The following is a 26298-nucleotide window of genomic DNA, read 5'->3' on the forward strand; positions in this document are numbered from 1 at the left end:
TGCTGGGACTAAAGTTGTGTCCCACCACACCCACCCAGAATTTCTATATTTTTGGCAAGAGTAATATCTTGGTTTAAAAAAAAAAACAAAAAAAACAAAAACCACCATGCAAAGCAAGCCTACCTTATTCCTATCAGTTTGGCAGTGTGCTAGGTACATGCAGGTCTGTGCTGTTACTTTCTTAACGTATGTTCAGAACTGCTTGGTCCCATGGGTCTTTTCTCTCTGCAGGAATTGGAGGCCTCCAGGACTCTGTGTTGAAATCTGCGACTCTGTGCAGCCTGCCCTCTTGCCCGCCGTTCATCCCCCTCAACTTCGAAGCCACCCCTATTGTGAGAGTTGCTGTTGAACCAAAACATCCAAGTAAGACGATGCTGATGTGGTTCTTAGAAGCCTGTGGTGCTGGCATGGGTTTCTTTGTTTGCCTTGTTCTGCTTTTGAAACAGGGTCCCTCTGCCTACCCCTGGCCTAGAACTTCCTCTGTACTCCAGACTGGCCTCCAGCTCATAGATCCGCCTGCCTTTGTGTGTGGAGTGCTGAGACTAAAAGCGTGGCCCACCATGCCCAGCTTGCTTCACTTGTCAATGTATTTAATGTATTTAGTTGTTCCTGGTACCTTGTAACAGTCAGTGAAGATTCTAGACCTTCCCTTAAGGGATCATAAAGCAGGCACTGAGAGGAGGCAGTCTTCTACTGAAGGGTTTGATGGTCTCAGTAAAGTACTAGGTGTGTACTAGGCTTGTACTGTTGTCTTCTGTACCTATATATCCTTCTTTTCCCCAGATCTGAGACCACGAGCTGCTCATGGCCCCTGGGTCCCGAGAACAATATTGGGAAACTGCCCAGAAGCTGGTTTGCTGACCTTTGATTTAGCTTTGATAGTGTGGCACAAAGTAGTGCCCCAAACAAACAGCCTTTTAGAAATTTCCTATTAAAATATTGGGACTTGGTTATCAAATATTTAGTAATTTCTATTTTTATATTTATCTTTTTATTCGCATGTAAGCATGTCTCTTTATTTGTGGGCATGTGTGCATGTGGGGTGGGTGCCTGCAGAGACCTCCTCCTGGAGTTAGAGTTACAGGTGGCTATGCGCTGCCTCATAAGCTCCCTGACACGAAGGGTCCCACCCAGTACCTGGCTTCTTTCTTGTTCACGGCATGCTCCAAATGATATTAACTCTCTTTACTTTGTTCAAAAATGAGGTAGTTAAACACAGAGAATTATTTTGGTTATCTACCTGGAGGTCAAAGTACATTTCCTCAGATGCCACTGATTAAATTTTTTCTGAGCTTCTAAAATCTAAATTGAAATACTTGAAAGAGGACCATTAATTCTCATTATAACTTTTAAAGAAGTATTGCTGTTTTTCCATAAAGTATATTGTTCCTCCTAGAGACATAGAAATTAGTTCATGGATTGCATTACTGAAGTGTTCATTTGTATGTTTCAGTTTCTAAATGTTTTACTCTGTCCTGTTGCTAATTTTATATTCAGAGTGTCTGAGAAACTGTCCTTCGTGCTGCCCCATGTCCTTGAACCCTCGAAGCACATGGAGTGTTTTGTGCTTGGCTCTCCTGTCTTATACTCATCCTTTCTTGGCGACTTATCCATCCATGGGTCCCGTGTCTAATAACCACGAAAAAGTTCCACCGTCTCATAGCAAGACTCCCAAGAACACTGCCCACTCAGTCACAAGTAGACCTGTTATTATCACTGCAGACAGCTCTCAGCTTTGGGACATTTTATCCTTTTCATGAAGAGTTAGTAGTCTGATCAACTGGATTTTTCCAGTTTTTCCTCTGTCATAGAGAACCACACCCAGTTGCTCTCACACTTTTCTTCTGGGATTTCCCAAGCCTGGGGTCCAGAGGTCCCACTGACCAGCCTCTGCTCCTGACACTCAAGGCTGTTCAGAGCTCAGCAGACAACCACGAATGTCCCCAAACTATTACTGCTTTCATTATTCTAGTTAATCCTGTATGCATCCCAACAGTACACAGCAGATTTGACATTGAATTTCTCATCTAATCCCCTCAGCAGCCATTTGAGTGGAATTTTTATTCTCATCTTCATGTGTGTATGACTAAGGCATAACGGAGTTAATTAGGTACAAAGCCTAATTTGTCTGATTCCCAACACTAGAAAAGTTCTAAAAGTAAACAAAGGAAACTGGCACAGTAGAGACGGATCATCGGTTAGGATTGTCTGCTGTGCATGCAGAGGACACATGTTCATTCCCAGCGCCCATGGCCAGTGCTCACCACTTCACTTCAGGGGGTGCAGAGGCCTCCTCTGGGCTCTGGAGGCACTTCTCACTCACGTGCACAAACACACGCACATGTATATCATTTTAAAATAAAATAGAAGAAGCCAACTTGTCTGAGATAGTACAGTTAATAAGTGCTACATTCAGGTTTCAGACTTGAGACGATCCTAAATCTTTCCTTTGAGGAAAAAGAAATCCTTCTTAGCTGAAACAGGGCTTCCAGGTACATTAGTTTTTCTGTACCTGATTTGTATATATTACGATGCCTAAAATATAAATTTTTAAAAATTGAGAAACAAAATAACTATGCTTCTCGGGTTTTTTGTTTTGTTTTGTTTTTTGGTACAGATACATTCTGTCTGTAATTGTGGTTTGTAGTTGTATTAATTATGTAATAGTACTTCTTGGCAAGATACTGCAAAATTTAATAGTCTGAGACATCTCTTATTTGTCCTTTGGTCAGGAATTTGGAGGTGGTAGGACTTAGAGTCCCCAACCAGTGGCTTTTATAGACACTCTGTTTGCAGCCACACACAGCTTAGCTGTGCTTCAAGAGTCACTCACATGAATTAAGTATCAGTTTGAGTTCAGCGCTCTGTTCTCCCAAGGGCCCCTTCACTAGTACAAGTGTTCTACATCCAACCAAGGCGACTGACCTGTCCAGAGGTAGCCTTGGCTGTCATACATCACCACTTCCACAATATTGTGTTGACACATGTCACTGTTACTGTTAGGGGTCACTGTAGTGGAGCTGAATATTAGGAGGCCAAGATTATTGAGGTCACCTGCAAGGCTGGGTACTGAATAGTGCTTCATTATTTGTAAACTCTTAACTTGGCAGGTCGTGCTGTTACTGTTCAAAGGTGTCTGCTAGACCCCATTATTGTAACGTTTGATTTTAATGGTTATTGTCAGTGTTGGTGAGTCGCAGAGGAGAGATGCCTAGCTGGCGGCCTGTACTGAATCGTGTTCATTTTAGAGCATTTATCATTTACACCAAGTTCTTGATGAAGTGCAGGAAATAAATGTCTACTTTGTCAGTTCCTCTTACACCTTAGTGTCAGTATCTGTGCCATGAAGGGAAGAATATCACCCTCTAAATTTTAAAAGTTTAATACATTGAGTGTCTGTGTTGATTTTGGCCACACAATGGCTACCAGAAACATTTTCAAATCCCTGATTTCAATGTTGACTCCAAGTCTCAAATTTCATTCTAAAAGTTTCTTCTCTCCTCACTCTTAAACAGTCTTCTTTAGCTAAGAGATGGGTTTAAGTATGCAGTAATGGACACAAATGTATACAGGTTGAACTTTGTGGTTCAGCTGATGGAGAACTAATACCGAGCTATGTCTTCTTATTACTGCTGTTTTCCTGTAGTGTGAGTCTTACCCGTGTCTATGTAGCAATCCTTTCAGATAGGTTTCTAATTCTCTGACAGTCAAGCCAACTCTGAGGATCAAATATACCCACATGAGCAAGGGGAAGCCACGATATGCTGGAAGGGCTCTTAGAGGGTGAAATCCCATCCAGTCTTCCCTCGGGATTCCCTGTACTCCAGTGTGGCTTGTAGCCCTCTGTTTTGTGGGGCTGTGATGTCTGTAGACAAAGCCTAGGCTCTAAGCCTGGCCAAGCAGCCTCAGAAACAGGTTCGGCCACATAGTTGCTCTTGACTCTGGACACAGTTTCATTTCACTCTCTCCAGCTGTTTCCTCACCCACACAATGAGAAGGTTACTCTGTACATTCCTTCTATGCTGTCCACTTCTACAATGCGTGTCTGTGATTCTAGCACTATAAATAGTGTTAGGTATTTTTAGAACTTTAGCATTGAAGTTCTTATAGTTTCCTCTTGTTCTTTAATTAGCAAACTTCCATAAGGGCTTTCTGCCTTGCAAAAGCTCCTGTGCTTTTTCATGTTCAAATTAAACACTGGAGAGCTATGAAGCAAAATGTTCAGTCAAAGCAGTACTGTATAAGGATGCCCTCATAATCTTTTATGTAGCATCAGAAGACTTGCTCTGGCCTGACTGGAGGGCACAGTGGCAGCTGAGTGTGTAGGGTGAAAAAGCAAATCCCAAATGCAGACCTCAGTCCCATCTCTACCCTCCCCTTCCACATGCTTTTGAGTTGAAATAGTTCTATACCAGGCGCATGCACAGAAAGGAGTACATAGGGTGCAGTAGCTAGTTACTGTGGATCCTGAGCCCCCGCTTCTGTCAAGTGCTTTCCTAAATGTCTTGCTTTGTTTCTTTCTTGCAGTACTGGGAGTCCAACTCAGGGCCTTGTGCACAACAGACAGTAACTGTGCCAGTGAAATACACCTCTAAACAATCCTGTCACTTCTTTTATTTTGAGACAGATCTCACTGAACTGGTCAGATTGAACTTATTCTGTAGCCCAAGCAAGTCGAGATTCTCCTGCCTTGGGCCTCTGAGTAGCTGGGATTGCAAGTCTGTGTCACCAAGCCTGTCTTATAAATTGTTATTTTAATATAAGTTCTAGTAGTTTCTCAGGTGTCATACATGATTTGTGTATCTGCTAATTTTATACATACTACTTGAAGTACTGCTGTATTTCTAGATCTATAATATATATGTTACTAGTAAGACACAAGTGAATTCACAGGCATGCTGATGATAGTTTTTATCGCCTAAGAATTTGATGAGGAAATGTAAGCCATGTAAATCAGCATTGGCATCCTAATGATAAGCCTCTGTGGGCCCCATCCTGGCTGACTGTACAAGTCAGTTACAAGAGGGTGTGCTCTTCACACCAGTAGGACCTAAGAGCTTATTTTATTGTAATGCCCCCAGCAGAGCCATGCCATTGTCTCTAGGTCACATTGGTTCTTCTGCCATTGTGATTTTGTTTCATTTTGTCATCTAGGTGAAATGCCTCAGCTCGTGAAAGGAATGAAGCTGCTAAACCAAGCTGATCCCTGTGTCCAGATTTTAATTCAAGAAACAGGAGAGCATGTTTTGGTCACAGCCGGGGAGGTCCACCTTCAGCGATGTTTGGATGACTTAAGAGAAAGGTCAGATTAAAATGCTAGAGATGGAGAAATGATAACTCTAAAATCAATGAGATGTTTTAATGTTTCCCAAACAGGTCAAACTAAGACTGTGGTTTATTTTGGAAGAAAAATGCAGTGCCCTCGATTCAGACATAAAACAGCTATTGGGTCATAAATTTAAATTTTAATAACTGGAAACTGATATGAATTCATACATTTGAATAATTTTGTGTTTTAGCTTAAGTCATAAAACACTTTAAAATATATATGTCGATTTTAAGCATCCATACAGCACATATCAAAGCAACAAAAATCTCGTAAATACAGGCTGTGATTAGGACAATATAAACCTTCTGGAAATTTCTCTGTGAAGGTCATATGTAAGTCATTATATCTGAGCATTCCAGATCATGTTATAAATAATGTTTTCCTTCTTTGTTTTGTTGATAATGTATGTTTCTTGCAAAAATAAGGACAGGATAGAGAAGCGAGGATTATCGGGTTATATGTGTAATAACAGGCTGAGCACTCAGGTCTGTAAATCCATCTGGTCCTATAGGCATTCACGGGTGTACAGCTGGCCGGCCGTGCCGCCTCTGCTCATTTGGTCATGACAGGCCTCTGCACCGTCACTGCCAACTCAGAAAGCAAGTGCTGTAAGTCTCGTAACTACCAGTAGTGTTGGAAGTGCCTGCTTGTACTTTTGTAAACCTTACAACATTACAATCTGGAAGACAAAAGGTATTTGTTATAATATACATACATACATACACACATACATACACACATACACACACACACACACACACACACACACACACACACACACACGTCTACTAATACAAACAATTTTCTTGTAATAGCCCGTTTTCTTTTCTTTTCGAATGTCTGGGAAGGTAATAATGATAACCTAGATAATAAGTGGCTGTTCTAATCATTTGCTGCTAAATATAGCATGCGGTCCCTGCCATTGTCCCTCACCCGCACATTGACCCCATAGGCTGGAGAGTGGCAAGCATGCACTACAGCAGCCGCAGCAGATAGCGTGTGTACCGTGTGGCACTGTGCACTGTTGTCCTTGTAGTCTGAGGCAGGGTCTCCTTCCAGATGGAGAGTCTGCCTTGTCTTCCTCACTGGACAATGCTACTGTAGCTTTTTCCTTTTCCATGTTCATATAGCCATGATCCACACAAAACTCTAAGATAGATTTCCATCTCTTATCTCAAGTTCCGTTTGGGTAAATCATGAGATACTAATAAGACAGTTCCAGGGTTCCTCCCATCCAAGTACTGACCAGGGCTGACCCTCCTTAGCTTCTGAGATTATAGTAGATCAGTTGCATTCAGGCTGGTAGGACCCCAGACTCCGGGTTTCTTACAAAGCTTTATAAATGGTATTTGTTCAACTTGTGAATTAGGTTATCCACCCCCCATTTCACTCTCCCACTGACAAGGTAAAAAGTCACATGAAATAATCTCACATTCTCCGCTTCCTTAAAAATCTGCCTTTGATAATTTAAAATATTTTGAAAAATGTTTTCTCCTTGAATTAAAAACCTGTTTTAATAGCTCTATGTTGATATCTTTGCTTAGTGTTTTCACCTCATGATTTTCACTGTTGATGCTTTTTAACGTTTCCAAATATGTTTAATAAAAGAAATTAGCTTTCTAGAAATGTACCATTAACATGGTATTAAGTAATTCCAATAAATATATTTTTTTTTATTTTGGGAACTACTCCATGTAAATGTTCCTAGAAAATGTTAATACCTAAAAACTAAACATAATTTATAGTTACATTGAATGAAAGCAATGAGAACTATAACAAATCTTTTTTTAAAGTATATACTGCTCTTTTAAAATATCATGAAAGTTCTTTCTCTAAAAAGAAAAAAAAAGTAGTTTCCCTGTATAGAACACAGGTTGACCTTGAAATCCCAATCCTCCTGCCTCAGCTCAGCCTCCTAGGGAGTACCTGGGGTTGTGCTTGGCATTCCTATTTAAATTCTGAAGTGGTCCTTAACTGTTGGACCAAATATCATTTCTGAAAGTACTGCTTACCGCCCACTCCCTCAAGACAAACAAAATAATTCCCTTCTTGTGGCCTCTTGTAACAGAGGAATAACTTCAGGCCCAGTGTTCCTGTCAGAACTCAGAGGTTACCTGAATCCCAGAAGAACAGATATGTAAAGGTGGTGAGCAGAGAAGTCAGCTAGGCTGACTGCAGTGCTGGTGGGACCTTAGGCAGGTGCGTTGGCTTTGTCAGGCAATGGCTTGTGGCTCTGACAAGTACTGTTTTTGAACTCCAAGAAACAGAACCAAGTGGTGTTGGCAAAGAGCATTGGACTGCAGTACCCCAGTGCCCCCCGGTAATAAGAAGGGCGTGTTTGGGGGCCAGGAGTCGTGAGAAGGAATTGCACTGAATAGCCTATTAGGTGGCATCTGATTGAGGGACATGTCACGGAGGCATGTCCTTGAAGGATGTGTCCAATGTTTTCCCCCCTCCCTGTGCATATAAGACTTTTCAAGCTGATTTGAAAATTTGTGTGCAGATTTTCACCAAAGGTCCTGTAATAACCAAAGCATTCCCAGCTGGGTGTTGTTACTGTGCTAAAAGATTGGGAATCAGTTTCTCTTTAGAGCAGCAGTAAGACTGTGGTGTTGAGCACAGAAGTGATGGAGTAGAATAGACTCCAAAAATGGCTTGCAGTGCAGAGCGGTGAGGATCTCACAGGTTCTCCCGTAAACAGTGCTACCCAGTTGGATGGGTGGGGGAAGAGGGGTTCTTATTTCATATCCTACTTGGAAGGGTGTGTGAGGTAAGTCGGGGTTAAAGTGTGAAGATTGGAAACTGTCTACAGTCTAGAAGATACTATAAGGAAAGGGAATATGTACAAGAAGTGGGTAAGAAAATTTAAAAACAAATGATTAGTTCATCTTCAACACAGCCGTAGAGTGAGAAGTAAAGCACCAGTGTGCTCTAACCTTTGCAATACCTGCATCACGTGAGGCTTACGTCCTCTTTGCTAAACAATGCCTAAAAGTAGCTGACAGCCCAAAAGGAACCGCTACCAACACTCACAGGCATAGCACAACAGGAATCTAAAGGCAACGGGCATTGGAAAATGTACTGAACCAGTTAGCACTTGATAAAAGCAAATGAAAACTGATGTAAGAAACTGGGATCATAGTTGGTAAATCCCTTGCCTTATTACCCCAAAGACCTGAATTTAATCCTTGATCCATATTAGAGAGCCAGAAATGTTGGCACTCACTGGTAATCCCAGTGTTGGGATGGGGCAACAGGCCGACCTCTGGGGCTTGCTGACCAAATAGCCTGCCTTAAAATCAAGGAAGGAAGGTGGCATCTGCAGCACAACAGCCAAAGTCATACTCTGACCTGCTCATGTGTATACACACACACACACACACACACACACACACACACACACACACACACGTAAGATACCACCGTGTACCCAAAGACATTGATTCTCAAGTGATGGAGGAGTTGTACACTGATACACTTGCCACACCACTGGTAGAAGTAGGAATTGGTACACTATTGGAATCTGGTTTGTGTTGTGTCCTAAGAAAACAGCCTTCAGCTTGGCAAATCTTCCGTTTCTAAATCTCTGTATGTGTAACAAAGCTGGGTAAATGTTTGTTAAGGATGAGTGCTCTCAATGACATTCTTGTTCTAGGATAGGTTCTCTCTGCATGGCCTGGGATGGTCTGAAATTCTCAGACTCCAATGATCGTCCTGCCTCAGCCTCCTAACTATCTGGAGCTATAGGAATCCACCACCATAAGTAGGTTGTCACAAATTATGGTAGAGACAGATTGAGGAAGACCCCATTGTTAACCTTTAGTGTCCACATGCATACATGCACAGACACACACATATACTTGTATACAGTTAATTAATCTGCATAGTTTAGGTGTTTGCATTTAAATAGGCAAAACAGAAAAGGCGGGCAGATTATAATAGAAAGTTATGGTTGTCTACCTGTGAGGGATCTGGAAGAAATGGAGACATGCCTTATGGCTAGAGAAACTGTTTTTAGCCTGGACAGTGGTTTACATGGGTGTCCACATTGAGCTAAATGATTATAGATCAGTTGATTCTTTGTGGTAGTCTTTATGACTGTTACATCTCATGGTTAAGAACGCCTATAACCTTTTAAGACTTTCTAGTTGTCATAGGACGTATATTTCAACTTTTTCACCCATGCATGGTTTGTATATAAAGAGGGAGCGATTAAGTGTCAGCTGTTGTCTCCAAGCCAGAGGAGCTGCCAGAGTTCTCAGAATGGAAATCTTAGAATCAGAGCAAGAACCCACATGAAGCACAGCCGCAGCTATATAGAAGCCTACTACACTTTTCTGTCTGTCTGTCTATCACCTATCCATCCATCCATCCGTCCATCCATCTGTCCATCTGTCTATCCGTCCATCCGTCCATCCACCCATCCATCCACCCACCCACCCATCCATCCATCCGTCCGTCCGTCCGTCCATCCACCCACCCACCCACCCACCCACCCACCCACCCACCCATCCATCCATCCATCCATCCATCCATCCATCCATCCATCCATCCATCCAGCAGTAATCAGAATCTAGAATCAGGCTCTGCGTTGCCTTGATTCACAAAGCTCCTGTTGCCTCGTAGATTTGGCAGCTGCACACTTCCTTCCACAGCATGGAATGGCTGTAATTGTGTGAGCAATTTCTATAGCAGACTTCTTGGAACCTCAGACATTCAAAGTAGTGCATAGCTTTTTTTTGTTACTTTATAACAAAAGGTAACAATATAATAGTATGGTTGTATTTTCTCAGTTTCAATAGCTTTATAATTGGCGTCCTTAAAATACCTAAGCAAGTAGTCTCTATAACTTTAAAACTACTTTCCACTCCTGTGACTTTCCTATTTTTTTTATTTATTTATTTATTTATTTATTTATTTATTTATTTATTTATTTATTTATTTATTTAGGTGTTCGTGCTTCTGTTTTATTGTTTCGTGTGCATATTTGGGTCAGGCATTACATATGCTTGTAGGTGTGTGTGGAGGCCTTGGGTCCCATTCCTCAGATACGGAGCATCCCAACTAGACTAAGCTTACTATCCAGTGAGTCCCAGGAGCCCAGTGTCTCTTCCCTCAGCACTGAGACGCCCAGCACAAACCAGCAGAACACTGGCTTTTTTCACATGGGCCCTGGGGGTTGAACTGGGGCCCTTATGTTTGCAGTGCAAGCACTGCACTGATCTCGACCACTTTATTGTTTTAAAGAGTTCGGCTGTAAACTGGAGGATGGCTCAGCAGTTAGCTCTTTCAGAAGACCCAGATTCCAGACCTAGCAGCCACCTTAGGTAGCCCACAGTCCCAGGAATCCTATGCACTCTGGTCTCTGGTCACCTTCACACACATGATGAACATAAACTCATTTAGTACCCATACATACACATAAATGAAAAGTAAACCTTTTTAAGAACCTGAAAATTAAAAAAGATAATAACAGTGTAATCAAACAGAGACACATTTAGATTTATGTTCAGCATACCCTTAGAGACTTAATCTGAGATAAGACTGGATGTCAGTCTGTTTCTGTTTTGTTTCTCTCTCTCTCTCTCTCTTTCTCTCTTTCTTTCTTTTTTTTTTTTTTTTTGTAGTTTCATTCTCTTTTTACCCACCCTCCAACAATTAACTGACACATTTAAATCTTAGACCATTTGAAGTTTTCTCTGCTACAAGGCAGTCACCTGACCTGCCTCCTTACCTAATGTTTAGGCAAAAATAAGTCACTTTAAAAGGCTTACAAGAATTCTCAAAACAAGGAATTCTATCATGACCCAATGGGTTTGGGTTTTTGTTGTCTGTTTGTTTGTTTGACAAAGTTCGGGCTAATTGTTACCTAGCCACAGGAAATTGTAAATTCCAGTAAATGTTTCATAAGTAGTCAAGGAGCTCCTACATGGCTTTTTATTTCTAATGACCTGAAACAAAGAATGCTTTGGGTTTTCAACAGTACCATTTCAGTAGCTCCTAACCACAGGAGTCAAGCTTGTGCCCGCCAGGTGCCAACTGTGATTGGGTGGGGTGCTCAGACCCACATGTCCCGCTGTCCCACCCACTGAGCTTCTGGCCGCAAGAGTGGCTTTCTAGGATTGACGCAGTAGCAAACGAGACCCTCAGAGTGGGAAGTGGGAAGAATCACACTTAGAAAGACTGGATTAGCTATTTGGGGCCAGTTAGTGGCAATTTTTATTCCATCTAAATACTTTTTTTTAACAAAAAAAATAAGTATTGAATGCCAGTTGGCATTTTAAATAATGATTATATAGATCACTTGACATCTTTAGCATAGATTGTTTTATAGTATAATTTTAATCATATTAACAGGCTTAATACAAAATAAGGTTACATGACCTATGATCAAAATCTAAATTTAGCATTGTGAATTTTTTGTTTATCATGCTTCTAAACAAAACTTTTACTTCAGTCTAATGTATGTAATGAAACTCCACTTTTCACCACAATGTCATGGTGAGGAGCATGAAGCTAAAGCCAGAGCAAGATGTAGCTCCTAGGTCTCTACTGTCCAGCCTCGTGGATAGTATGAATACTCAGCTCGTTCTCTCCTCTACACAGTGAGGATCGTATTCGTGTCTGTTAGGGAAATGACACACTTGTGAAGCACCCGGCATAATGAGTCAGTATAGTGAGTGAGCACCACAAAGCAGAATGTCCACACGCGTACATTCTTAGTGCTCTTCACTGTTATGATCTCTTTGCATCTGAATTATTGGTGAGAGTGAACACAGCCTCATCCGTCTGGTGCCTCCTGGAGCAGGCATGTAGGCTTGAAGCATGCTAATCTGCGAAGGAAGAAAACCTGGCTGCTAGAGCCATAACTCTTGCTGGGAGTGACCTGCTACCATGCTTTTCTGCCTTCTGCACATTATCTATTTCAGATTCTACAGCTGAAGTCCATTTTGATACCATTTCACTTAAAAAAAACAACAACAAAACTCTATTGAGTTTTCAAATTTACCAAAAGGCATAAATAAAGTTCTTGGGCCATACCTACAAAATGTTAAAGACAGAAAGAAACCTAGGATGAATTGTCAGCACTCGGTTTCTTCAGAGAATAAATTTCCCGGGGAAGATATCATTATGAAATTACAAAACTCAGTATAATGTACTTGTGCATGCACGAGTGCACGCACACAAAGATGTAGATTGCCCAAAGCTTTAGTGTGATTTGACAGTGGCATAAAGAGGAAATAAGACAAAAAGAAAGATCGCCCAGTTTCTTCAGCAGCAGTAGCAGTTAGTCCTTGCCAGTTTCCAGTCTCTGCCCTGGGTGAGCTTACAGCTGACAAGAAAGAAGCTAAATCCAATACTGTGTGGAAGGGAAGCTTTCTGAACTTTGTGCCGGATTAGGGCTCCAGCCCTGTGCTGTACAGCACTGTATACTACAGACACTGTGAGAAGTTGTGGGGCCATATGAGGCTGTATAAATAATACTGGTTAAAAACCAACTACACTAGTCATGTTTCCAATGTTCAGCCACAGTGTGGATATTTACATTTAAATAAAATATGTTTCTTCTGTTTTGTGCTAGCCACATTTCCAATGCTAGTCATCACAGGAAGATAGAGAGCTTCCTGTCACTACAGAAGGTTCATGATGACATGCTAGTCTAGACAGCCCTGGGTGTTCTGGCTTCACGTGAGCTTCTTTGTCAATACAGAATATAACGTGAAGCTCTGACTGGTGTGAGTCTCTGACTGTCTCTTCAGAGGGACGATCACTGGGTTCTTCGTCTTCTCCAGACTCAAGTCTGCCAAATTTGATTTTAAAGGAATCATGTGTCAGACCCTATTACAATATTTATTTTCAACTCAAAACAATCTAACTTAAGTAGGTGGTCTAGTTGTCTTGAGAATGAACAAAGCAGCAACTTCCCAGCACACACCTGGAGCTCCCCGGAGATCCGTTCCCATCAGAGGATGTCTCTCAATCCAAAATGAGAGCACCGTGTGGATTGAGATAGAATGTAGCTGACAGGCCTGATAGAAAATGAATTTTATATTTCTTTGTTTTTCTATTATCTCCATGATGATGCAGGGCTAAGATTCTAACCATCTGCTATTTCTCTTGCTCTCATAGGTTTGCAAAGATTCACATCAGTGTATCTGAACCCATTATTCCTTTCAGAGAGACGATCACAAAACCTCCCAAAGTTGACATGGTCAATGAAGAAATAGGCAGGCAACAAAAAGTTGCTGTCATACACCAAACAAAAGAAGAGCAAAGCAAAATCCCAGAGGGGATCCTCGTGGACTCTGATGGGCTTATCACCATACCAACACCCAATAAACTGGCCACACTCAGCGTCCGTGCCATACCACTTCCAGAAGAAGTCACTCGGATTCTGGAAGAAAACAGCGACTTGATTCGTTCCATGGAGCTTTTAACATCCTCCTTGAATGAGGGTAGAAATACTCAGGCCATTCATCAGAAGACCCAAGAGAAAATCTGGGAATTCAAAGGAAAACTAGAGAAACACTTAACAGGGAGGAAATGGAGGAACACTGTTGACCAAATCTGGTCATTTGGCCCCAGAAAATGTGGACCCAACATCCTAGTCAGTAGAAGTGAAGATTTCCAGAGCTCCGTGTGGTCTGGCCCAGCTGGCAGAGAATCAAAAGAAGCCAGTAGATTCCGAGACTTCGGCAATAGCATTGTGAGCGGCTTCCAGCTAGCGACTCTCTCTGGCCCCATGTGTGAGGAGCCCCTCATGGGTGTCTGTTTCGTCCTAGAAAAGTGGGAGCTAAATAAATGTGCAGAACCAGGAGCAAGTGATAAACAGAGCCAAGGTCAGTGTGATCTGACAGGAGAGGGACAGGAGAAAAGTAAAACCTGTCCCGTTGGAGATGAAAACCAAGAGCAACAAGATGGCTACTCAGAGCCCTTTGAAGAGACTTCCCAGAAAGGAGACTCTCCAGTCATAGACTGCTATGGACCCTTCTCTGGGCAGCTAATTGCCACCATGAAAGAAGCATGCCGCTATGCTCTGCAGGTGAAGCCTCAACGGCTGATGGCAGCGATGTACACATGTGATATCATGGCCACCAGTGACGTCCTCGGTAAGGAGGGAGGAATGAAGACAGAGGTGCCCTGAGTGACAAGGTCTCCTGTATCCTAAACCCACTTTCAGATCACCTAATTTACTAACAAATTAAGAGTTTTTTGAAAGCCAGAGACCTGTATCTTAAAATCTGGAGACAGAAAATACATGGATACTAAAGGTCTTTTCTTTTTTTTCTTTTTTTTTGGGGGGGGAGGGCGGCAGCAAATATATCTTTTTTATACTTTAAGCTAAGATATTTGATTAAGTTTGAGTCGATTTACTTGTGCATGTGTAGGGTGGTAGATATAGATCTAACTTCATTCTCTACAGTTAAATATTCAGTTTGCCAGTATCATTTATTGAATAAGCTGTCCTTTTACCAGTTCATGGTTTTGGTCCCTTTATCAAAATTTAGATGTCCTCAGCTCTGTTGCATATCTCTCAGGCTTGTTTTATATTCCTTTGGTCTACACGTGTGATTCTGTGCCTGGTATCATCTATCTTTGTCATCATGGCTCTGTAGTATAGTTAGACACTGTGTAATGTGACAGCCCCAGATATGTTCACAGGTGGGTCGCTTTGGCTGCCTGTGGTCTTTGTATTTCCGTACACATTTCAGGATGGTTTTGTACGGTTCTGTAAGGCCATCACTGGAGTCTTGACGGGTGTTACACTGAATCTGTAGATGACTTCGGCTGAATACCATCTTTATGGTATTATTTTGCCAGCCCAGGAGCATGCAAGGGCTTCCACCATCTGTTTCTCTCCTTTACTTTCTTTTATCAGCATCTTAATTTTTTTTTTTAAGTAGAAGTCTTTCGCTTTCTTGGTTAAATTTATTCTTTTTTTTTAAGCCTTTTTTTTCAGCCGTTGTGAATAAATGTTCTCCGTAGTCTTCCTTCTTAGCAGTTTTATGATGAAAGGTCTGGCCTGTCAGGATATAACCCCAACTTGGCAGCACTTTTGTCCCAGGTGAGTCAGCATTTCAGCCCGGTAACCGGGCCACCCTGACTGGTAAGAGAAGCCACCATTCTTGTACTTGTAGCACAAAGGGGACATTGTAAATTCTCAGTCCTGAAGAAGAATCACTTGGGCTTTCTCAGACCTTTTAGCTGCTAGCTATTACATCAGATCACGTCTGATTTTATAGGTTCCCTCCGTATAAAAGAAGCAGTGCTGGGACCTCCAGACACATGGTGACTGCTGGGGACCTTGGGGCATATGGAGTGGGTTCAAGGTGGCCATTGCTGTTTGTTCTGTACTGTTTCACTAAGGCTTATTTTCTTCTATTTAATAGGGGAGGGGCAAGGAAAATAAGTCTTTGAAGGTTATGAAAATTCAGGCTAGAACACAAGCACCATTCCTCAAAGTGTTCTGGCAGAGCAGGTATCTTTTCTGAGGACTCTGGGAACTGTAGTAGGGAAGAGAACATAAAGGCCGAAAGTTAACCGTTAACTTACTGTCCTCGCTCCGGTCATGAGTCCCTTTGAGTCAGTACACAGTCAGTTATGTTGTAAGTAAGTTTGTTCCACTGATTAGTTTCCAGAAGAAGAATCTGAGTTGACTGATTGATTGATTGCCTTTCTTTTTCTTTCCTTCCTTGCTTCCTTTCTTCCCTCCCTCCCTCCTCCTCTTCCTTCTTCCTCTTCCTCCTCATTCTTCCTCTTCCTCCTCCTCTTCTCAAAAGAAGTTTAGGCTTGTATCATAATTCAGTTCTTCAGGACAACTGAGTGTCTGTATCAGCATTTCAGAACAGCGTGACTAAGCAGTTAGGTAGACTCAGTCAGAGGCTGCTGAGCAGCCCTGCCCTGTGATGGAAATCTCTAAGTGTGGGCTGCACACAGTGCCCGCACTCTTCCTGAATGTAGCACCTCATGTGCCTGTCACCTAACTCGTCCTTCCCAGATCGTAGTCTGCATTTCCCTTGAGAGCCTCCTTAAAGACTGAGATGGAGCTGAAATCAAGAGACCTGGATTCCTTCAAGTCCTGGAGAGCTCATCTGCATTCTTTTACTTTGGCAATCTATGTGCCCCGTCTATTTCTAAACTTCTGCCAGTGGAAAGCTCAACTAATTCTCCTTTATTAAGCATGGCCAGCCTCCTGCTCATTGTGGTCAGCTCTGTAGTGAGTTTGTATTTGTGAACATTAGGTTCCCGGTCTGGTGCTCGGGAGGAAACTACCCTGATCCTCCAGCTGTTTCTGTGGGTTGTGGCCTTCCCTTCCACTGCTCCGTCACACACACTTCACTCAGTCAGCACCCTTCCCAAATAAAGCAGCCATGTCTGAACCCATCACCCAGGAGACCAGCCAGGACACAAGTACCTCTCATGTGGGTAAGCATTCTTTTCATGAAGTTTAGGATTGAGTCTTACTGGCCCCATTTTGTTTTCATAGACATGTCTTCCCACCCTGTGCCTCCAAAATCAGTACTGGGGACCTCACTGCAGGGTGATTGCCAAGACTCTGCAAAAAATTAGGTAGTCTAATGATCTCCTATTTTTATGTATCAATAACCAGAGCCTATATAATTAATTTTCTTATTACATGTTATATAATAAGCAATACAAGTATGTGAAGGAGAAAATGGTCAAAGAATTTAAATTTGTCCCATGGATTCCTTTTCTGTTGGTTTTGTTTTGTTTTTCTGCATAAGTCAGCTATCAGTGAACCAAGTGTTCTGGCGAGGTTTCAGTCCTTCATGACTGTGATGCCCTGGTTACCAGCTTTCCAGCTACCTGAGAACAGCAAAGGTCTTTTTCTCACCTTTCTCTCTGAGTCATGCAGATGTACAGAAAAGTGCTTTCTTGCTATTACCAGGAGTGTCAAACTGTCTGTCTCTTCCCAGGTCCTGGGCATATTCCTCGTTAGGGAGCAATGAGAAGGCCCCTCTGTGCTGTATAAGTGCTGTTATTTTGGTGGGCCCAGCCTGTTGTAAGCATGCTGGACTCGCTGCTTCAATCAGCATCCTCCTCCACCCACTGTGCATCTACACCTACACAGAATGTGGGTGTGGGCTCTCATCTCTTTCTTTCAGAAGGATTATTTGGAATTGATGCTCTTTTCTTTTTTACCGTCTGTTATCCTGTGACTTTATTGGATTTTATTGTTTGGTTTTTTTTTTTTTTCTTTATATATTTGAAACGGTCTTCCTAAAACCTCCAGTCTGTGAGGTCCTCCTTGTGCCTTCACTCAGGAGAAGAGAAGCATGTTTCCTCCCCACACCATCAGTCCACATCTAGCATTCCGAGTGGCGTTTGCCATTTTCTTCTTCACAGAGCCTACACCAGGAAACTGCATTCTGGACTTTTGTCCTTTGTTTCCTGAAGACGAGTTTTCAGCATAACCCAGAAGCAAGAGGCAGCTGTCCTGTAACCAGGTTGAAAGTCCCAGCAAATTGGTCACCTGAAACCACACCCAGCCCCTGTGGTGACTCATCCTCCCTGGGGTAATACTTCAAGGTACCAGCTGCCATCCTGTGCTCGTCTCTTCACATTGGAGCGCCTTACCTGGCTACCAGACACAGCCTGTGGCTTTGCAGAGCCAGCTGCCCGTCTGGGTCCAGTTGTTTGCGCTCTTCTTTCTGTGGAGTGAAGTATGGCTTTCTTTTGTCCGATTGGCATGGAAGTCCCACTCTGCCATGTCTTGCATGTGCAGCTATGTATGTGGTTTGGTTAGAACAGTCATCAATCTCCAAAACCCACTGGCTACCATGATCACCATCATGAATCTGTCTGGATATTTTTACCTTTCCTCTCCTGAATTGCTTTAAAATCCCTTCCTGGAGCATCCCTTGAAGTCTGTTTTTGTTCTGGCATTTGGGGGACTCTGTTTTGGACAGCATAGAGTTCAAGGTCCATCAACACAGTCAGCTTTTGATAGAGGGTTTTGTTTTGTTTTGTTTTGTTTTGTTTTGCTTTTTTTTTTCTTTTCTTTTTCTTCCACATTCCACAACATCAATTGGAAGAAGAAATGGAGAAACTTTCTCTGTATCTAAATCCTTTTTACTTCTTGTCTCGATATCTGGAGATCTTCCAAAATAACTTCAGACTTTGTGGACTGTTTCTTTTAATTTTGTAAGAATCAATGATTTTTAGGTCCTTTTTATTTAGAAAAATGGATTTCCTTTTTACATCTTAATTTTACATCTTAATCATTTCTATACAGATTATTAAAATATATCCTTCTTTACATAAATAGAATTATATATGATCAAAATGGAAAATTTTATAGGAAAATATTCATTTCCAAAGTAGTTTATCTTAGAAAAAGATCCCAAGAAAATGCCCTGTTTTACTTTTAAAAACACTTGTCTAAAGGTATCTATGGCTCTATTATTATTATTGTTTACCCATGAAAATTCCATTTAATGGGCTTGTTTGCCTATCATAGATACTGCTTACCTTGTCATGTGACTGATCAGTTGTTACCCTCCGGCATTACCCTCAGCTATAAATGATACTCATCTTCTTGTCTGGCAGTGCTACAATTTTAATCACAGCTGTGATTATTGGCTTAATTTGACATGTAGGAGTCAGTGTTGGCATTGTTAGAGCACATGCACTGGAACAAGCTGGAAACACCTGACTATCGCTGTGCTTTTAAAGCCCTTTTTACACTCTGGTTTCTCTTCAGATCGTATAAATCTTTCGCCTTTTTTAAAGCCCTTTTTATTTTCTCTCCATTTGAAGTCCTTTGAATATTTAGCCAGTATCTCATAATTTTCAACAAGGTCTTGTTGAGCTGCATGTATTAATCTTTAAGCCAAGCATAATTCTTGTCTTGACAAAGGAGGAATTAAGTAGACAAAGTTTAATAACAGTAAGTGAATAGAGTAAAATCCAGTTGTCTGGTGTACTGGTTTACAGTGGCCTGTTATGAGAAGTTGGGATTAGTGGAATGGCAAACGGGTGAGTCTTTCCAAAGTGATGGGATGCCAAAGTGGGCCTGGCTAGCCTGACACTGCAGGCGTGGCCAGCCAGCATCTACTGCCACAGGAGCACAGCTGAGCTGACGCTCATTCCTGATTGGCTTTCCTATAACTGCTCATGCTCCCTCTCTGAGCCCAGACGCTGATGTTAACCCTACAAAGTGACACTGTTAACTTTGTCCCAATTAACAAGGGTCCTTAGCTAGTATGTGTTACTCTGAGTATGTGTTACTCTGCCAGTTCCATGTCACCTCTGGGTTTGATTTTCCTTTATCCCATCATCCCTGATTTGGAAATTCGTTATTTCATCCTTGTGTGTTATGCTGTGAACAGCCACTTTGTTTCCTTTATTCAGAAAGACAAGCCATTCTTTGCCTCCCATCTTTAGGAATTGTAGGTTTATCTAGGCTGTTATACTAGAAGATGTGAATCTGTAATGCTGTAAAAGAGTGCTCCATGGAGCTGACATGGGGAGAGATTTTAGCCTTCAGTATCAGACAGTCCAAGGTGTTGGAGAGTGTCCTTGCATCTGAAGTGACTATTTACAGGTTGCCTAAGATGACACATTCTATGCTGAAGGAGCTGTGGCTCTGAGTGGAAGTCCTCCAGTGCACACTGAGCTGTGAGCAGTTCATCTGGGCTGGGGAAGCCCACAACTCTGCTCCCACAATGGTCTCTGTTCATAGGAGCTGAGTTCCTGGTGATACGCAGGACAGGGACAGGCTGAAGCACCGGTAGTGTGGATATGACCAGAACCCTTGTTGCCGTTGTTGTTGTTGCTGCAGCTGCTGCTGCTGCGACTGTTTTCCTGAAGAACTTGAGTTGCCTTCTGTAGAACTCAGGTCTGAAGTCACTTGGTCAAAGGAAGGACTGATGCTTCTGTCCCAGTGAAGGAATAACATAACAAAGTATTTACAGTGAGCAGCCTGGGTCAGAAACTTGTGTTGGTTTCCCAGTGACAGCAGTGGCAGCGTTAGACGGTGTCTAAAGGCTTCCAAGCTTTGGGCACAGCTGTCATGGGAGCCCAGTGACTATGGGAAGTTTCCTTATAGTGTTTTCCTTCCCTGGGTGATCCATCACTCGGCCTCTGTTGAAGGACATAGTTCTAGTAGAATTAAAACTGAATGGCTCAAAAGTGCATGATTAATTGCATTCAGTTTCAATTACGAGTATTGATTCCCCACTGCTGCTGTGGCCCCGGAGGAGGAAACTTGGCAGCCGGAGCAGCAGCAGTCGCCTGTTTACCTCATGAGCCTCCTCACAGCTCGTCTACCTGCTTTCCTAGTCTTTCTTACCCACTGCTCACCAGGCACTTCATAAGCTACCTTCATGTTTTTCTGAGAGTGTGGAACATGAGATAGTTCGGTGGATATAACTGCTTGCACCACAAGCCAAAGGACTCAAACTCTAATCCCTAGAGCAAATGCAAAAGCCAGATGTGTGCTGTGGGCATCTGGGATCCCAGCACTCTTAAGAGGGTGAAAGTGGAGACGGTAGGAGCCCCAAAGGTTCACGAACCAGCTACCCTGGTGTACACAGCAGTAAAACATCAAAGAGACCCTGTCAACCACACAGAAGGTGAGGACCTACTCCTGAAAGCTGTCCCCTGACCACCATGCAAATACTGTGGCGTGTGCACACCAGCATGAACACATGTACACACACACACAGTAATAACAAAATGTCTTTCTTACAGTAAGATAAAGGTGACTTGTTCACATGTACTGGGAATTTTCCTAAGGGGTGTGTGTGTGTGAGAGAGAGACAGAGACAGAGACAGACAAAAACTAAGTATAGCAGAATGGAGATTATTTAATCAAAGCAATAGTTGTGATTTCTTTCAGCATTGACTGACTGTTCTTAAAACTCTGCATTGTGAGAGGCAGGTAAATAAGTCAAACTGATTCATTTAGGAATATGGCTGGGATACAACAGGAAACTCTCAGCCTGTCACTGAAAGTCAGGCTAGGTACCTGTCTTCAGGTGACTAAGAGGCTGGCTTATAAAACAGGAGTTACAGTGTTCCCCATGATAAATCTAGGACTGGTGAGTAAGAACTTCAGGGGATGGGCAGAGTTTAGCTCAGCACTTGTCTAGCTATCAAAGATAGATGGTTCTGCCCAGGAGCAAGCCAGGTTTAGGTGATACATTTTGAATTTACTTAACTTATCTGGTAATGGTTGCTGACTTTAACGTGCCTTCTAATTTACTGCTTTACGAGTTTCTAGTTGACATCCTCAGTACTAATGACAGGGTAGGCTCCATCCCTAGAGAGTGGTTTGCCTTTGTGCTTGGCTTTGAGCTTAGAAGGCAGTCTGCCTCACTGTGGAGTGCGGTTGGCATTGTAAAGCAGGGGTGGTGAGCGGGCAGGGGAGAGGCGTGGGGTAGGTCATCCTAGGCATCTCCCCTAAGATTCACTTACCACACAGACGTCATTTAAATTGGCTCTCTGACAGAGTTTGTTCGAAGAAAGATATATGGCTTCCCAGAATGCTCACAGGAAAGTTATGTCTACAGGATCACAGAAATAAACAGAGTGATGGCCCTGAGGCTAGGTGTGTAAGGATGCATACCCATCATACCCAGTGCAGCTTCAGGCTGTGAGAGCCAGGTAGAGCAGCACACTGGTTTGGAGCACGAACATTAGCATGCATCTCCAAGAAGCAGTTTAGTAGAGCCCTGAGCGCTCAAAGAACTTGGGTGTCAAAGAGCATTTGAGGAAGAAGTTAGAAGTTGCCTGCTTCAGAAATGTGGGGCAGGGAGAAGGACATGGTAACAATGGAGAGGCAGTGCCTTCCGTGGCTAATAGAAGGGTCTTTGTTTTAATCCTCAAGGCCATGTGGTGCATTTGTCTGCCGTGGTCTCCATTGCTCCTTTCTAATCACTGCCAGCAGAGGGGATCTGAGAGAGGAAGGTGTGAGGCAGTGCTGCTCTGAGCCCTCAGTTCCAGGGTTCAGAAACAAAGATGAGTGACTGAGGTGGCCACAGCGGACACATTCCCTTGTACTGAGGAGAGGTCTGAGCTTCCTGTGCTGTCAGGGAGACTGACTCTGCTCAGCTGCGTGTGCGCACTTAGCACACACACAGATCACCTCTGCAGTCACAATGCCTCTTTCAGCTGCAGGTGAAAGGTGAGGCTTTACTGAGCATGCCTGCTCGCTGCAGGGAGCCGCTCAGGCTTCTCTGTGGTTTTTAACTTACCTCTGTTCCTCTCGATCATTCTACTTCTTAGTAGAAAGGATGCCCTGAGCGCCCACAGACATCTGTACAGGATGCCACTCCCAAGGGGCACGTGTTCTCCTGAGTGAAAGGCGAATCTTACCTCGAGATAAATCATGTCAGGCAGGAGAAGTTGCTAAAACTCTTTTGATGTCTTAGAGATTGTTAGCAGACAGTAAAGAATCCAAGCATGATTCATCTCCAGGAGTATAAATGCCCATTCTCAACACTACTTAAATTCTGTCATTTTAGGAAAAATATGAGCAAATGTCCACATAGGTATGGTTTTTGATTGGTATAAGAATGCCATCGTCAATTGCTTGGTTACTGACCTCAAATGGTCTCTTATCACCATTGTGCTCATCATATTAAGAATATCCACAGTTCCTAAAGCATTTTAGTAGTTATAGGAACCCAGTCACACTCCTCTCATTAGATTTCATACCCAGAGCTGACTTTGCTTGTCATCCCAGAGGTCATGCTTCTCACCACATGGTGGGGATTGTCACTGGAGACACAGTTTGGACGCTTGTTATCTTTTATATGCAATTTTTTTTTCTAATTTTGCCCTTTTAATTTGCAGTTAAATATTCATGGTATCATTGCTAGGCGTGTAGACTGTTATGGCCTTGGGTCAAATTGCGATGAATGGATGAACTTAAGGAGTTTTGGTTTTGTAGGCCGAGTCTATGCCGTGCTATCAAAGCGAGAAGGCCGAGTGCTTCAGGAAGAAATGAAGGAGGGGACGGACATGTTCATCATCAAGGCTGTGCTGCCTGTGGCGGAGAGCTTCGGCTTCGCGGATGAAATCAGGAAGAGGACCAGCGGGCTGGCTAGCCCCCAGCTTGTATTCAGCCACTGGGAGGTGAGATGCAGCCCGCCTTCCCTAGAACCAGGCACAGGTTAGGGGAACTGGCCTCTTCTGGCATGAGGGCCCAGGCAAGGAACAATGAAAGCTGGCTTACAGCACCAACATGCATTTTGCTTATAACCTAAAATCAAAGAGACGGAACATTTAATCCATTTTCCTCCTGCCACAGACACATATTAAGTTAAAGAAAAATGACAGCATTTTTTAATGTGGAACTTGAAGTCTTTCCCTTGGGGGCAGGAGGACGGGGAGAGAGTCTTCCAGTACAGGTGGGGGAGAACTCTTCAGGGAAGATCTGCAGTTTGTCCTTATAATCGTCAGCCATTCTGGAGGTTGGGGTTCTGTGGCTTCCCCAGAGGAATGGTGTAGCTCACCGCACCCTTCCCTTGACCACACATGGAGTCAAGCACACAGCAAGTCCTTCTATAGTCACAAAGGGACACTCAGTAGGTACACTGCAGGGAAGAGAAGGGGGTTGTGAATACTGTGTTCTGAGTGTGTGGGAGGCATCAGGTAGCCCTTCCTGAAGAGATCCTTAAAGGAAAATTAGCCATCAACTAGCAGAGAGAACGCTTGATCAGAGGAGTATAGGCCAGGAAAACGGAGTAAGGAAAATCCTAAAGTCCTGAACAGAAGTCTTTATGTGAAAACTGAAGAGAGGCTGTCTCAAAAAAGCAGCAGTTTTTTTCTTGTTCGTAAGAAACCTAAGTAATTCTAGTTCTCCTCTTCCATGCTGGTTTGTGACTTGGGAGTCAGTGGTGTTGCTATGTGCTGGGCTGGCTTTCGCATTCTGACTCTGCAGCTTCCTGGGACAGTGCAAAACTTCACTTCTGGGATAATTTATGTGGAGCACCTGCCTAAGCCCTGTGTTGCAGGCCTTTGCTGCTGGCCAGAGGTTCCTTTGCACTTCTCTCACTTCCTGTAGCTCGATGGCTTTCTTCCTCTAGGACCCTTTAAACACAGAGCTTACATTTACACGGTCAGTGAAGAATGGAAATAATCAAGGAAGACAGTGTCCAGTCCAGAGAACTGGGCGTCTGCTTTCCCAGTGAAATATAATGCCCATAATGCGTAACAGAACCAGTGTCCAGTCCTAGCTGCATCTCTCTAGGTAGCATAAACAGCGTTAACAGGGCCTCCTGAACACTAAATGGATGTTCTTCACCATTGCCTTCTGACCAAGTAGCCTTCCTCTCTGTTTCTCATTGTGTTGATACCATCTGGGGCACTGTTCTCAGCTTGTAAGTAACCATTTCCCGTTTATCCAGAATTCTAGCTTTTCAGCTTGGGTTTTAGTTTTTTTACATAAAGCACAAAGCAGTAAGAGAGAGAAGTAGATTTAAAATGGCAGTACCTGAAAACTGGAACTGTCTGCTGGAGTCCTAGTGACCAGGTGTGTCAAGGCAATACAGCTAAACATTGTTTGCAACTGAGTGAGGTGACCCTGAGAGGTACAGCACTGGTCTCACTAGTGCCGCCCCTGGTGTCAGAAGTCAGGCTTTTGACATCATAGATGACAGCCACAGCTGGCCTTGGTCAACACTGGCACAAGGAATTGTTATAGTGTCTCTGATCTGAACAGGGGCATTGGGTACATAAGGCCTGGGGCTTTCAATAAACAGAGCCTTAAATAAGCCTTCATTGCCATTGGATGAGTGATGTATCATTTATTTCATTTTTGTTTTAAAAGCTCATGAAATGAGGGAGCTATGAATAAGTTTCTCAGGTTGGCCTTAACTTGCTATGCAGCCACAGATGGTTTTGGATCCTGATCCTTGTGCCTCCACTCCTCAGCGAATATGGTTATATGTTTACACCACCATGCCTGACCAACTTTGAAAATTATTTTATGGAGTCTCTTTAAATGTTTATGAATGGGTCTAGGAAGAAGGCTGGTGCCAGAGAGGGTGCAGGGGGCGGGTGTATAACGCCATGGCTCTGCAAACATGAGAACTTGTGTTCAGGTCTCTAGCACCCATGTGAAAAAACAAGTGTGGTTGCAGATGTCTGCAGTCCTAGCAATGGGAGGGTAAGACAGGCAAGTTCTGGCTCACTGGCCGGACAGCCTAGGGAAGACAACAGGCATCTTCCTCTGGCTTCCATGTACACATTCATAGCCATGCAGCCACACGTTCATATGCATGCAATGCACGCACACACACACACACACACACACACACACACACACACACACACACACAAATTGAAGGTTGTCTGTCTTTTCCTGGTTGGCAAATATATTATGGAGAAAAGGGATAAGACTGCTCTAACAGAGGTGTTCCAAAATACAGTGGGCCAATTTCTCCTTCCAGTCTGAGAAGGTGGTACGGAGTTGGCACGTGGCTATATGACAGCCCAGCTCATCCTGTCTTTCCTTAATGGTCATGGTAATTGGTCTACCTCCCACCACAGCTCTATCCCAGCCTAAAGGGCTGGGGCTGCAGAAGAGGCCCCAGTCCTCAGTACATTTTGGATTTCTTCCTTATCCTATCACCCAGAACAAATCATATGGCCACATCTAGCAAGGCCCCACCTAAGGAAGCTGGGAAATGTAGTCTTTAACTAGGTCAGGAGTCCACAAGCTGCTGCCCATTGCCTGTTATTAGAATATAGCCTTTATCAGCTTGCCTGGTATTTTCTGTAGCTGCTTTCCAAAGAGTTAAATAGTTAAGATAGAATTGTTTTGAGGTGTGTCTAGCTCTTACAGAGTATCCCTGCTTCCCCAAAACCCAAGTGGCCATGTGCCCATCTGTCTCTGTAGAACCAGGAGAATAGACACATGCAAGAACAGCAGGGTTTACTGTAGGCGAGCCCTTGCACAGGAGCCATGGTGAGTGTATTATACTTTGCATCGCAGA

General features: G+C 43.1%; 1 protein-coding gene across 3 annotated transcripts in view; it reads left to right on the forward strand.

Moving 5' to 3' along the window:
• The window catches only part of Efl1 (elongation factor like GTPase 1), a 126964-nt gene that overhangs the window by 98377 nt on the left and 2289 nt on the right, over positions 1-26298 (forward strand). For all 3 annotated transcript variants that reach the window (NM_001107534.1, XM_087558149.1, XM_087558156.1), the window contains 4 exon segments: positions 232-363; positions 5155-5302; positions 13460-14439; positions 23250-23434. In NM_001107534.1, coding sequence (NP_001101004.1) covers positions 232-363; positions 5155-5302; positions 13460-14439; positions 23250-23434 — 1445 coding nt within the window.

The sequence above is a fragment of the Rattus norvegicus genome, chromosome 1, assembly GCF_021556685.1.
Source record: "Rattus norvegicus strain SHRSP/BbbUtx chromosome 1, alternate assembly SHRSP_T2T, whole genome shotgun sequence".
Taxonomy (NCBI): domain Eukaryota; kingdom Metazoa; phylum Chordata; class Mammalia; order Rodentia; family Muridae; genus Rattus; species Rattus norvegicus.